The sequence below is a fragment of the Parasteatoda tepidariorum genome, chromosome 4, assembly GCF_982258835.1.
Source record: "Parasteatoda tepidariorum strain Cologne lab strain chromosome 4, Ptep-v5.0, whole genome shotgun sequence".
NCBI classification, from domain to species: domain Eukaryota; kingdom Metazoa; phylum Arthropoda; class Arachnida; order Araneae; family Theridiidae; genus Parasteatoda; species Parasteatoda tepidariorum.
The window spans coordinates 15550908-15565738 of NC_141758.1; the positions used below are offsets into that span (position 1 = coordinate 15550908).

At 34.6% G+C, this 14831-nt stretch overlaps 2 protein-coding genes across 2 annotated transcripts; both read right to left on the reverse strand.

Annotated features, from left to right (window-relative positions):
- Positions 1 to 1071: 1071 nt before the first annotated feature.
- On the reverse strand, positions 1072 to 2814 carry LOC147810749 (uncharacterized). The gene is made up of 2 exons (XM_087162063.1): positions 1920 to 2814; positions 1072 to 1856 (listed from the first exon to the last, which is right to left on the reverse strand). The coding sequence occupies exons 1-2, from the start codon at positions 2812 to 2814 to the stop codon at positions 1072 to 1074; spliced, it is 1680 nt and encodes a 559-aa protein (XP_087018189.1).
- Positions 2815 to 2961: 147 nt separating this feature from the next.
- LOC147810750 (uncharacterized) lies at positions 2962 to 4863 on the reverse strand. The gene is made up of 2 exons (XM_087162064.1): positions 3756 to 4863; positions 2962 to 3608 (listed from the first exon to the last, which is right to left on the reverse strand). Exons 1-2 carry the CDS (start codon positions 4861 to 4863, stop codon positions 2962 to 2964), a joined length of 1755 nt encoding a protein of 584 aa, XP_087018190.1.
- Between the last annotated feature and the right edge of the window lie 9968 nt (positions 4864 to 14831).

A 14831-nucleotide genomic window follows, 5' to 3' on the forward strand; every position in this document is an offset into this window, starting at 1 on the left:
GAAACAGCGAAATCAAGAATGTCCGGTCTTTGATTTCTCATGTTTGGTAGATATGTTGAGTAGTGCTCAATCGAAATCAAAACTTATATTAAATATATTTTATTTTCTGAAACGGTAATTTCAAAATTTGAACTACCACATTTCTATCTCAACATTTGTTTCGTAAAAGGAGGCAGTGTGTGTGTTTTTCTTTATTTATTTAAAATTACATTTCTTAAAATGATTTTATAATTCATATACCTTAAAATTCAAAATTTTTTGAAACGCTTTCACAAAAATAATAATAAATTATAAATAATTATTTAAGGAAGTCGATACATTTAGTGCATGACCACCATGGAGGTGAATCAAGGCTAGTCGCTACTCAAAAATCTCCTCAGCCGCTTCCAATGTTAGTTCTTAGTAGAATTCATCTGATGTTTTCTTAATAACTATTACCTCATAAGCTAAGAATTTCTTAATTATTATGTAGAAAAATAAGCTCTTTCAGATGTCATTTTCGAGTTAGTTGTGATTCCTTTTAGTTGCCGGCCCATTTTTGAGTTTACCACAACCAATGTTCAACTTCGTAGTCTTCTAATTTTGAACCCAATCCAGAAGACAAGGGAATTCCAGGATCACGTATTGGAAAAAATTTGTCGTCGTAGAGGATTTTTTGATAAAACTAACTAATCCTGATTTACGTTATATGAAGAGAATAAGCACGAAAACTTCCCTAATCTGTCTACCACTGAGGATATTTTACGTTACTACTGTGTTTGTTTGCGACCGAGCGTGTAATTCGAACCCGGCTCACCTTGTTGGATTTTGTTGAGGGCAAATCAGACTGAAAGTCACATAGAACAAACTGAAAACTTAACTTTTATTTACATCAAAAAGAATATAAAACAATAAGATGTTGCCAGCACAGGAAAATCAAACTATCTAACTAATCTTGAACTCAAACCTCAACATCCTCCCCACCCTGGTCGACCTCGAGGGGGATGACCAGAGCTACCTGACGGGTTATAATGTGACCATTAACTCTCAGCTCACAGGATCTTATTTTTCCATCTCGTCCTTCATGCAAGTTCACCACTCTAGCTTTCTTCCACATGCAACTCCTACTGGGCGCTCCCACCAGCCTCTCCACCAAGCCGCTCGTGGGGCGATAAATTTCCAAGTTATGCCATTTTGGGCATAATATTGCTGAGTTTTAGCTGATGACAGAACTTGCCATAGCAGAATCAAGTCCTTATTTTCTGCATGAAAAGTGGTAGCATTGTCGGTATAGATTGTGTTTGGGAGTCCTCTGCTGCCAACAAAACGCTGTAGTGCCAAAAGAAATTTGTCTGTGGTAAGATCCGACACAAGTTCGATGTGTAATGCACGTGTTGTTGCACAAGTAAATAGTGTTATGTAGGCTGTGTCTCTTGATTTCAAACATCGAATATTCACGGGTCCAGCAAAATCAATTCCTGTGGTAGTAAATGGAGCAGAAGGTACAACTCTTTTAGGAGGTAAAGGAGCTTCGATTTGTTTTCCGCATTTCGCTTTGAACAGCTTGCAAGGTAGGCATTTGTGAATAACTTGCTTTATTGCTTGACGTCCTCTTAAAATCCAGAAGGTTGAACGTAACTCGGACAGGATTATACGCACACCTAAATGGTGAAGTTGTATGTGAGTATGCTGGATCAAAAGGTGGACAAAATAGTGTTTACCATCGAGCAATAAAGGGTGTCGAGTGTCAGAAGAAATGTTTGAAAATTGCAGCCTTCCCCCAAGGCGTAAATAATTATCTTCGAGAAAGGGATTGAAACAGGAAATTTTGGATTTTTTCGGCAGGGGACGTTCCGCTTTTAAGGCATTTATTTCAGCTGAGAAACATTGATTCTGTACAGTCTGTATCCAATAGTTTTTAGCTTTCTCTATTTCATTACAATTCAGTTCATGAGCTGTGCGTTGCTGAGTCTTACAGTTGTATACAAAACGTAGTATCCAGGCAGTCACACGAAGAAGTTTCGTATAAGAACTATAACGAGATATGTCTATGATGGGTTCTGTAGTTGCAACGTAGGAGGATTGAAATTTGATTTTCCGTGATTCAGCGTCAACTAAAGGCTGTGTACGTGTAGATAAAACTTTGATAGGCCAAGTTTCAGGATCATGTTTTAGCCATTTCGGACCGTGCCACCAAGATTCTAAAATCGATAACTGTGATGGAAAGGTACCACGAGTAAGATGATCCGCAGGGTTATCTGTACCGGGACAATGGCGCCATTGTGCTGAAGTAGTGTTTTGAAGGATTTCTGTTGTTCTGTTGCAGACAAATGTTTTCCAAAGGTTGGGATTTCCCTTTATCCAACTTAAAGCTACAGTAGAATCGCTCCATAGTATGGCAGTGTGGGAATTTATGTTCGTTTCCTTGCAAAAATACTGGAGTAGGCGAGCTCCTAGTAGTGCAGCTAACAATTCAAGTCTCGGAAGGGTGACCCTTTTGATTGGGGCTAGTTTATTTCGACTGCAAATGAGATGGATCTCAGTAGAAATATCATCTGCGTGACAAGCGTACAAGCAAGCACCATATGCACGTTCCGAAGCGTCGCAAAACACATGTATGGTAACGTCGGAATTTTCGGAAAAGCCAATCCATCTTGGGATGCATATTTCATTCAGATAGTGTAATTCATTTATCCACTTGTGCCACTGCTGTGCTACAGATGGAGGTAATAGTTCATCCCACTGAATACCACTAAGCCATGTATCTTGAAATAATATCTTCACAACTACTGTAACTGGAGCAAACAAGCCTAGAGGATCGTAAAACTTTGACATCAACTTCAGTAGTAAGCGTTTTGTTACTGGTTCTTTACATGCTTGAACAATTTTTGTCTGCACATCAATTTGAAAAATATCACTGTTAGTATCCCATTTAACACCCAAGACTTGCGTAATATCCTTAAACGAGACGTTTTCTTGTTTTCACATATCTTTCAAAATCTTAGAATTTGTAGTCCATTTGTCTAATGGTAGGCTAATAAGTGATGTAAGTTGCTGCAGTTCTTGGTAAAGAATCAGAGCTTCAGTATCCGTAGACGTTCCGGTTACAAGATCATCCATATAGGTGTTATTCTCAATGTGTCTAGTTGCTGTAGGATATGCTTGTTTGTGTTTTGTAGCCAATTCGCGAAGAGAAGCTGCTAATAAAAATGGACTAGAGACGAGTCCAAATGGAAGACGTGTGAATCGATAGGTTACAATTTTATCTTCAGTGCAGAGTTTCCCATCAGGAGTATATGCAGTATTGTACCAAATAAATCGTGTTGCATCTCTGTCTTCTTCTGCTAGAATCAGCTGCAGAAATGCTTGTCGCCCATCACTAGTGATTGCTATTTTAGAAAGTCGAAATCTCAACAATGTGGCTAAGATATCGGGAAGAAGATTTGGTCCTACTTCAAGAGCGTCGTTCAAAGATGGGTGACCTGGAGAATGTGAAGATGCATCAAAAACTATACGCCGCTTAGTTTCTCCATTTGTGATTTTCTTTACAGCGTGATGGGGCAAGTAATATAAACGTTCTTCATTATGTGTTTCTGAGACAACTTCAACGTGTTTTTTATCAATGTAATCTTGCATGTGTTCAATATATTTTTCTTTGAATTCTGAATTTGCATGCATTTTCCTTGTTAAAGATTTAAATCGTTGAATTGCTACTTCATAATTGTTCGACGAAAGTTGAACTTCTGGTTTCCAAGGCAATTTTACAACTCTTCTACCATCGATGATTTCAAAAGATTGATGAAAGTTCGTTAAGAGTTCAGAGTTGTGAGGACTTATTTTTTCTTGTGTTGGTTGTATGCCAATGCTCTCTAAGTTCCAGAAATACCGTACCAAATTATCTAATTCCTGAGTTGAAGTATCCACATCAACATTATGAACCGTTGAAATGAAGGAAACTGTTGCGTGTGATAGAGTTCCACTAAGTACCCAACCAAAACTTGATGGGACCAATGCCAGAGAATCCGACAGTCTGACTGGAGCTTCAGAATTCATAACAATCCAGTAGTAATCTGCACCGATTAAAATCTCAATTGGTAAGTTCGACAATGAATCATCTGGATCAGCAAGTTTCATTTGCTTGTTTTTAGCAAAAAGTGAAACATCCGTTGATGAAGGTAGGTGTGATGCATATTCGTTGGAGCTTTCAAATGCAGTAACATTAACTTTAGATTTGTCCCAGATACTTGATAACTGAAATTTGACTTGTCTTCGCATGTAGCCAACATTAGCTGGGGATTCAAAGGCTTGAATGTCCAAATGTCTGGTTGAAATTACTGGAAGTTTTAAAGTATCCACAAGATTAGAAGAAACGAAACTAGATTGACTTCCACCATCCAATAGACAACGTGTCAATTTTGTAATCCCAGTGGGCCCAGTAATGAAAACTCGTGCAGTTTGCAAATGAACGAAATTGGAAGGCGATACATCAATTTTGTTTGTAGATGTAGCCACAGGCTGCTCATTGGTTAGAGGTTTGCATATTGATGTATGGTGTTTTCTCTTGCATTTGGCACAGCGAAATTTTTCTCTTCGGGGGCAATTTTTTTTGGTATGTCCTCGGTTAGTGCACAAAAAACATCTATTACTAGTCTTCAATTTCTGTATGCGCACGTCTATGTCCGTTACAACATTGCACTGTTGAGGCCAATGTCCGACGGTTTCACAGAAAGGACAAAAGGGTGACATTATTTTACTTTTGGTAACTGATTTAGAATTCACGTTAAAATTTCCTAAGGAGGATTTAATAGGATAGTCTGGAGCAAGTGAACCTTTAATATTACTTGCAGTAATTGATCCCTCTACCTCTTCTGATAAAAATTTCATTAATTTTGAAATATCGCTTTCACCAAAATTTTCACGTTTGGCATGCACAATCCAGTTACGACAGATTTCATGAGGAAAAGCACGAAGTATTTTAGGAGCCAAAATTCTTCCGTATGATTGAGTTTTTTCTCCTACAGCATCTAAAGCCTGTATTCTTCGATTACAATCAATATATAACTCATTTATTGCTGCTGGAGAGTGATTTTTGACAGGTTTTAGGTTTTCTAAATAAGCGAGATGAGCCTGTATTATTTTATCTTTATCGCCATATTTAGATTTCAAAATATTCTTTGTTGTTGCATATGTTTCTGCAGTTATATTAATTCCATCAACTATTCGTTTTGCTTCTCCATCTAAATATCCCCGCAAAAAAACATGCTTGTCAATCAGCGATAAACTTTCGTTTTTGTCGATACAATTTTCAAAACGCTCCCAAAAACTATGGAATTCCTCAATTTCGCCGTAAAACGTATTTATTTTTATTGTAGGCAACTTTACTGTAACATTTGAAGGCGAAGACGAAAAATTATTTATATTGGCAGCTGTTGGCGATGTTTCAGAAATTGAATTCGTGTTCCGATTCGCTGTTCTTTTGAAATTAAATAACGCCAAATGAGCATTTTCTGTGTATCTTTCGCATTCTATTATGTCTTCCTGATATTCTTCATCATTTAAAAAATTATGTATTTCATCGTCTGCCAAGGTTAATTCTTTAATTTTATCTTGTAAACGTTCAATGTTGTATTCCTTTTCAGTTTGTGTACTAGCAGCATCGTTCAATTTCGTCGTTAGTTTCGTAATGGCGGTACGTAGCGTTGTTCGTTTGCGTTTAAATATTACAAGTTTTTCACTACCGGTAGCCATTCCAATTCAGATTTATGACGAAAGTAATTATAACAAATTCAGTATGACTTACCGAGTTATTTCGGCACCAAATGTTGGATTTTGTTGAGGGCAAATCAGACTGAAAGTCACATAGAACAAACTGAAAACTTAACTTTTATTTACATCAAAAAGAATATAAAACAATAAGATGTTGCCAGCACAGGAAAATCAAACTATCTAACTAATCTCGAACTCAAACCTCAACACACCTTATTGCAGGGCGAGCACTCTATCCCCTGAGACCCCCGACTCTAGTAATCCTTTTTCACTATTGTATACTATAAATTGGAGAACGTAGCCAATTTGTAGCATTTTTTTTTTAAAAATACTACGCTTTTTTAATATTTTGCATGTCCTAGCAATAGAGTGGCAACTCTTTTAAACTAAACTTTAATTAACTTACCTAAAGCTGTGATTTCGTTTGCCCCTTAATGTAGAATATAAAGTGTGAAAGAAAGCATTTTTTTCTGATTTTATATAGTTATATAGGATCGAAAACCAATAAAAAATGAATTAAAGAGATAATCTTTATGATATTCTTTCAAAATTATACTAAAAGTATAGGCTGAAGACGTTACTATATTTGTTTTAATATATCTTACTACAGATAACTATATTTATTTATGTGAACAAGTGGATTGAATCAACTATTGTACAACATTGTCTGGATCATTTGTATGAACATACAGTTTAGTGTTTCAATGTGCTGTCAAATAATATATATCTGCTAAAACAATGTTATATAAAATTTTGATTTGCACCACTTATTTGATTATAGTTTGAAATAGTAACTAAAAGTTATATGTAAATAATATTATTGTTAATTAAACTGATTGTATGTATGTAAAACTGAAACTATAAATCGATTCGCGATCACTTTGTATCAGCTTTAATTTTTTTTTTTTCGAATTTTGCAAAATAATGTAAGTCTTTGGTTTGAGATATTAATCGATAGTTTTTATTTATCACTTTTTCCCAGAAATTATTTATTATATAAATTTTTTTGTCAGGAAATTGGACTGTTGACTGCCTCTAAGTTGTATGCAATTGAAAAGTTTTACTAGCATGAAAATATGCTGGTAAATGCGTAATTTGAAAGTATTTTATTTGTGGAGAAGCCAACTTGCCCCGCTTTGAAAAATTTCTATTGGTAGCGAAATTCAAGTTACCTTTAGTTTATTATATTTCCTTTTAAGTAATTTTTTCACCACTAGATATCAAAAATTATAAGTATCATATAGAATGCAACGTTAATTATTAATATTAAATAAACAATATAATATATTTTCTTTTAAAGACTAATGACTTCATTTGTTTGTTTATGTTATTACCTCTCTGTGTTATCTTCTTCTTTTTCCGCAACATTATTTAACTACCTAACAATAAGTTTACTAACCCAAATAATTTCAGCATCAATGGCCTTTGATTCAATTTGTTATCATATAATTTACGGAGGTGGCCTTTTTGGCCAGGTACTCTGGTGCATCTATTACGTTTCCGCTTCTATCTACTGGTTACTCCATTAAAAAGTAGGCGTAACGGTCCATCTCTAACGAATTTTACTATAAAATTTGCTACCATTTTATTAAAACTATTCCTGAAAACGGAGCAGTTGGCATAACTGTGAATGCATGGACGTTCGCTCAACCATGAGAGGAAATTCTTCGTTGGAGAAAAGTCATATCTGACTCATGATTTAATAAATTTATAGAAAACCGGATTTCCCCCATCAAGTTACAGTTAATGAGATTTTGTTCTGTGCAGATAGTGATTGTCTTGCATTTATCCTCCTCCGAGTCAAGGTGGCACAATGACATTTACAAAGTAATCATATCATAATATTGAAATTTAAAAAGTGGGTAAGCTTTCTTGAAAATGTTGAACAATTTCAAACATCGCACAAGCAAACAATAATGTTTATTTTTCCCCTCTATATAAAACTATTCACTTGTAAATTACTTAAAAAGGAATATAACGATGTCATTACAAGCATATTAGAAATTATCATATGATGCTATAAAATTCACAAAGGTATTTACGAAATTGTGCACAAAATAAATAACGCACAAATCGACGCAATTAATAAAGCTCTAATACTTACTTTATTATCTTTTTTTAATTTATTGTTATTTGTTGCCCTTTCCAATGACTTTCACGTTATTATATTATTATGGACGCAAAACGCGTTTGAAACCTTTTCCGACCTAATTAGACAGACCCCTTAACCTACCTTAATCTTTTAAAAAAGGAGCCATGTTCTGGACTCTCAAACATCTGCGAAAAATATTCGAGTGAAAGCTTTTCTCTCTCTCGTAATAATTAATGACGCTCACACACTGTATTAGCTTTTATTTTAATTCTCATGTTTACTCAATATCTCCTTCTCTCTCTATGCGATCTCTCGTCACATTTTATAATTTTACACAGAATTTTCACAATATTCACCGCATGAGGGCTTGGCGATTAATTCACAGTTAAATAAAAAGCAATAATAATATAAAAATAAAATTAAACTACTTATTAAAAAATACACTTTACAAGATTACTCATTAATACAACATTCTTTACAAGATAACTCATTAAAAGGTAAAATACAATTTTAGATATCGAGCGCTAATAAATTTCAGACTGGGTTTTTACTTCAACTGCTCTCACCCGTTTGCCTTTACCAAAATAAAGCTCAATAATTCTCCCCAATGCCCATTTTTGAGGGTGTAGATTTTCATCTTTTAGAAGTATGAACTCAATGATTTTTACAATGCTTTTTTCTACAATCCGCTTTGACCTCTGTTGCAAATTATTAAGACACTGTATTTGCTATTTCTTCCACACAAAAATACTTGAATAATTTTTTTCCCAGTCTTTGCCAGTTGTATAATCGATTATCTTTCACCTCAACTAAATTTAGTTCTGCAAAAGGATTTAAAGGTCTACCAATTAGAAAATGGACAGGAGTAAAGACATCATACGCATCAGTATCGGATGACAGACGTGCAAGCAGTCTGGAGTTGAGAAATGCTTCTATTTGGGTAACCGCTGTTAGGAATTTTTTTGTAGATCATTCTGGAATTTCCTAAAACCACTTTAAAATTATATTAAAATGGCTTAACTGCACTTTAGAGGCTACCAAATTTGGGAGCTCTAGGTGGAAGGAAGTTCCACATTGAATTGACATATAATTTTGAAGTCCTTCGTCTGGTTTTATAATTAAATTTTGTAACTTAGAAGGCTCTTTATTCGCTCCGAGGAAATTTGTGGCATTATCTGAAAATAATTTTAGGCATATACCTCTGTGAGCCACAAATTTTTTTAAACATGCTGCAAAAGCCTCTGGTGTTAAATCTGTCAAATTTCAGGTGAGCACCGTTTGTCTCTAAGCATACAAAGTATTATGATAAATTCCTCTCCTTTGATGTTTATATTTAATAAGGAATAGACCACAAAACTATAGTTTGTCTAAGCAAAGAACTCCTCCCGCCACAAAGTCTGAGGCCATCTGGTGCTATGGAAACAAGAATGGCGCATTTTAGGGCAGGTAGTTTCACTCTAGGACTAACACAATAGACCGAAGAGATTCCCTTAATCGAAACCAACCCGAGACGATACCACTCCAAAACTGTGACCCCCAAACCTACTTAAAATAGTCACACCTCGTTACCATAGTCACCGTCACAGGAACAGACGAATATCTGGAGGAGTTCTTATTTTAGTCAAACTATATTCCTGCTCTACTCTAGCAATTAAATGGGAAGCAAGGTATTTCTCTCTGCCCCCTTCCTCTCTCTCTAGGCAAATTACACATTAATTTTTCAACTCCTATGAGTTTAACACATTTTACACTATCATGCACAACTTTCCTACTCATTGCTTTACTCGTACCAAAATTTTTGTCTGACGTAATGTAGTAAAGCAGTAGGACCTAAATAGAAATATCATTTATGGTAGGTTTCTAAATTGAGCTTATTTGCTTGATGAATTTTCGTAGAATAATTGGAAATTCACTGTTAAAACTGACATTAGCATGTCCTGTTCTATCTTTGACTCTCAGTACTCCATCTCTGTCAAAAAAAAATATATGATTTAAGCATTTCATTTGCTTTCACAAGGAAGATTTTTCTTACGAATTTAACTCCATATTTATTCTAGAAATTTTTGTTTTTGAATTTCTTTTATTATGAATAATTCACTTAGGCAAATTTCCTTGAACGTCGAAATTCGTAAACGTTTTTCAGTTGGACTTCTCAGATTGCTAACGAATCTGAAAAGATAGCTTACAACATGCACTATTTTAGTGTAATTATTACTAATGTTAATTAACTTTTCAATAAATGTTTCATAAGTCACAGTAAGTACTTTGTTCTGAATGTTTAAGTTCACTTGAAATTTCGTCTTTTATGACGGACGTAGGCCTGAAAGCGAGACAGAAAAGAAAAAACACTAGTAGTAGAACTACATCAATGAAAGATAATTTTCTGGGAGGGGTAAGTCTTTTCTTAACACTAAACAACTCATTGCTGTTAATTTTTCTTCGAGAAAGAAGCTATTCAATATATAAATTGTATCCGTTAAAAAAATTTGGCAGTTATGGGTATTTTATTAACTCCGAAAAAAAAAGCTAAAAATGAAGCATATATTTTTACCAATTTTTACTCATTTCCGTCTTGGTATATATAGACTTTCAGCCTTGGACGGAAGCAGGACCTATAGTAGACATCCGAATGGAAGATCTTCGGAAAGATATAGAGGACAATGGTCGACGATCCATCAAGATAGAGCAACTAAGAAAGAGGCATGACAACGGATACAAGCTCCTCTCCCTTTTTCTAGTGATATTTCATTACTTCCCAGAACATCGGGACTTTATTTTCACAAAGAATTTGCTGTCCTTACCAGTCCAAATCGAGAAATTTAACGGAGGGCGTTACGCCATCCAGTGCCACAAGTGCCAAAAATTTGGACACACACAGAAAGCATGCTCAAGTGATCCAGCCTGCATGAAATGTGCAGGAGCACATTTTACCTACCAGTGCGTGAAACCTCTCTCCCTTCCGGCTAAATGCATTAATTGTCAGGGCGATCACCCGGCCTGTTTTACGGGTTGTGGTGCTCATCCGAGGCGAAATCATCGCACCTTCACGCGTAGACCACAAGATGCCCCCAGCAGTGCAATGAAGTTCCTAAGGATCATTAAAGAACTTCAGGAACTTTTGAAAGACGAGAAAATCATCTCATTACTCATCTCCCTGCTCCCAGCCCTAAAGACATAGATGAGGAGCCGCACCATCAAGCCTGCTACATCTTTCATGATGCCTTTCATTATTTTATCGCATTTTAGGTTCTTTTCCGAACCACCAATACAACTTTCTTATGTATGTCCCTTTGGGATATTTCATGATGAATGGGATAAGGGCCATTTAGGCCTTAGATGCCCAGTTCTAAAACAACGAACGAACGAACGGAAGCAGGACCTAGAGAAAAGGCGAGGCAGTCTGGCACAAAAACCTCTTCTCTCTCTTAAATTTGTTTGTTTCATCTCGCTACTTTATTTTAATTTTCTGTCAGTGAATGTTACTGAATCCCAACAATCCCCATTCATTGTAATGCACTTTGGCGATTTATTATTCATTCCCACTCTGATGAATTAGTTAGAGCCCCTCGTGGGGCTGATGCTAAGATAACTACCATATACGAGTATGAGGACGGACGCATAACAAATATACAAGTCAATAACAAATATATAAGTCAATGGTCGCCTGCCTGCCCAACTGCTCGCAGGGCTGATAACTGAACATTCTTAAAAATCAAAATTTAAACAGACTAGAGACTCGACAGAAACATACTCAGTATTAACAATAGAAGCCTGCCAGCCTGCTGAAGCTGCCTTGCTCTCAATTATTATCCTCAAATCTGGAAAAACTTAAAGTTCTAACAGTTAAAAAGCTAAAGTTCCTTGAAATTCTACCACATATATGAGAAACATGATGAATGGGATAGGGGCCGCTGCGCTGCCCAGGTCTCCAGCTCAAATTTCAAAAAAAGACAAAAGGTTTTACATATTATAAATTCCCAAATGCGGTATATAATACATTCCTACTTCTTCTTCACACTCTGATATTTCTGTCATATGACTCATATTTTCATATTCGCGAAAAACTTCCCGGCACAATGCTAAATAATCAAGCTCCTTTAAAAAACGTTTCAACAGTGAATTTAATTTTTTAGGAGCAATATCCTTGGATTTCCCTAAACACGGTTGGTCATTTTTTAACGGCATTTTTACTATATACCTCCCTGTGCTTCCCTTTAATATTTTATTCCATGTTCTTAATCTGCGCATCTTCTATTTCCCAAAAATTTCATGCAGCGTTATTTATACTTGTATTATTTATAATGAATGGTGGCTCAATGATGACTCAGTGGATGAGTGATAGCTCAGGGGATAAAGCGCACGACTTCCAACTAGAGGAACCGGGTTCGAATGCCAACGATGGCTGGTCGATACAAATTCCGCCTCCGATTTGCATCGACCTCAGTGCTGACGTAAAAAATCCTCAGTTTTAGGCAGATCATCGGTTAGAGTCCCCTTTCCATCAGGCTTACCGTGGGAGGTTTTCGAGGTTTTCCTCTCCGTGTCACGCAACTGTGAGTTAATTCCATCAAGAAGTCCTCCACGTAGGCACTTTTCGCCAAAAGTGATCCAGAAGTTCACTTGTCTTAAATATTGTGTTCAAAATTGCAAGTATACGGAATTAAACATTAGTAGTCGTAAACTACCCCCCCCCCCCACACACACAAATTGGGTGTGCTGTTCAACGACTGTTATGCAATAAAAATATAAAATGAAGATACAATGTACCCTTCCCTGACTTTCAATAGGAACACTTTCACTCATTACATATCCAAAAATAATATTCTGGAAAGTTAGATTACTAGTAGTTAGACTAATTTATCCAGGCCTCAACGTCTCAAATAATTTCGACACTTAAATACAAATCTCTACGACCTGCCATATTTCAATTCTCATCTGCTAGTTTAATGTATTTTAATTCTGGTAAATTAATCATTAACGCTTTTGACACCATGAAGTCTGTAATGTTAGTAATAATTAAAAATCTAATTCTTTTTCAAAACATCTTTTCCTATCACTTTCCACGTAGCAGAGAAGTATGAACTCTTAGTAGGCACACAAATTAAATTTTAAAAAATTCTGAATAGAAATATATCATTAAATTGCATGAAAACTGTATCTTGTGGAGTGAAACCGATTGCGAGTTCATCGACGGAATAATGTCCAAATTTCCGGTCAAAAATCTAATGCAATTGATGAAAAAATGTAATTCATTATAGCGTGAATAAATGCACCTTTTGCATATCTGAAAATGATACGTGTTTTTTGCGAACTGAACTTTCAGACAGACCTAATTATCTATATTTGTGTTTATAATTGAACACGTTTTTATTTGTTGAGAAACCTGCTCAAGAGCGATACGAGAACAGAAGAAATTTTCAGATCTAAAAGAAGAATACTAATCAACCATTCCTCTGAACTCACGAAAAGTCCTTTTCCTTACTAATTACTATCACAATTTTATAAAAAGTAAAAAACAATAATAAACTTCTTCTTAACATTTCAGTGAACTTGCAAATATACCGAAATATTTTCCTTTTTTTATTTTCAGTATCCACCAGCAAAACGTATTGCTGACAGATACCTTTTTTAAATTCTAAATTAATAAATAGATAATGAAAATTTGAAAAAAATTAAAAATTTTATTAAATTTATTTTATTTTCTGAAACGGTAGTTTATAAAATTTAAACTACTTCATTTATATTTCAACATTTGTCACGTGAAAGGAAGTAGTATACTTTTTTTATTTAAAAGTTCACTTTTTAAAATGATTCAATGATTCATATACCTTAAAATTCAAAATTTCTGAAATGTTTTCGCAAAAATAATGATAAATTATAAAAAAATTATTTAAAGCTACTTTTTGCATAGAATAATCCTTGGGTAAACAAATTTAATAATTTTGTATAAAATTTTTTGATGAGCTTGAAAATTCATTGAGATATTGCGAAACATGCAAAACATAACATTGAAATTAAGAAAAATAAACTTTTGATCGCTCTCTTGACCATACTACGGGAATTGGACAGAAATCGAATTTAACGGAAGAGAAACTTAATAAAGCGTTATATTACTGATTTTGTTTCTTAAAATATTGTCTACTGCACACTAATTAATGAGTGCAATTAATTAATGCAAATTTAATCTTGGCCCCTGAATCTTTAAGATCAGTTCTGAAGTCTAATTCCGATCATTAGCTCATGTGTTATTCAGAGTTTTTATTTTTGTGCTACAAAAATAAAAATTAATTAATTTTCCCTATACAACATGGATCAATGTTCAATTCGCTACCAATTTATTAGAATTTTGCAGAAAGTGGAGTAATTTTTATTACTATTTTACTATCGAAAGTATATTCGGACGATACTTTTCATAAATTTTCAAAAAGAGCAATTTGAAATGTATCTCATAGTGTTATTACACAAAAAATAAATAAACAAAATTTCTACCACCTTTTACATTTTAGTTGCCTTTAACGTCGCTGACTATCTTTCGTAAGGAACACGACTCTTCAACTTGATAAATGGTACCTAGGAATTAATAATATTTGTTTGTCATAGAAAAAAGTAATATAGATTATTTTTTTCCATGGCGAACTAACATAATTTATCGCATTCGTAAACGTAAATGTATTATCTCCTTCTTCCTACCACTTTCTACGTAGCAGAGAAGTGGTTACTCTTAATAGGCGCACAAATTAAATGTTCAAAAATTCTAAATTAAAATATATTATTAAATTGCATAAAAACTGTATCTTGTAGAGTGAAACCGATTACGAATTTGAAATCAGCGACGAGAAAATATCCAAATTTCCGGTCAAAAACCTAATACATTAGAAAATTTTTTAAAAAAATTAATTTTTAATAGTGTGAATAACACACTTTTTGCCTATCTGAAAATGATACGTGTTTTTTCGGGAACAGAACGTTCAGACAGACCTAATTATCTATACTT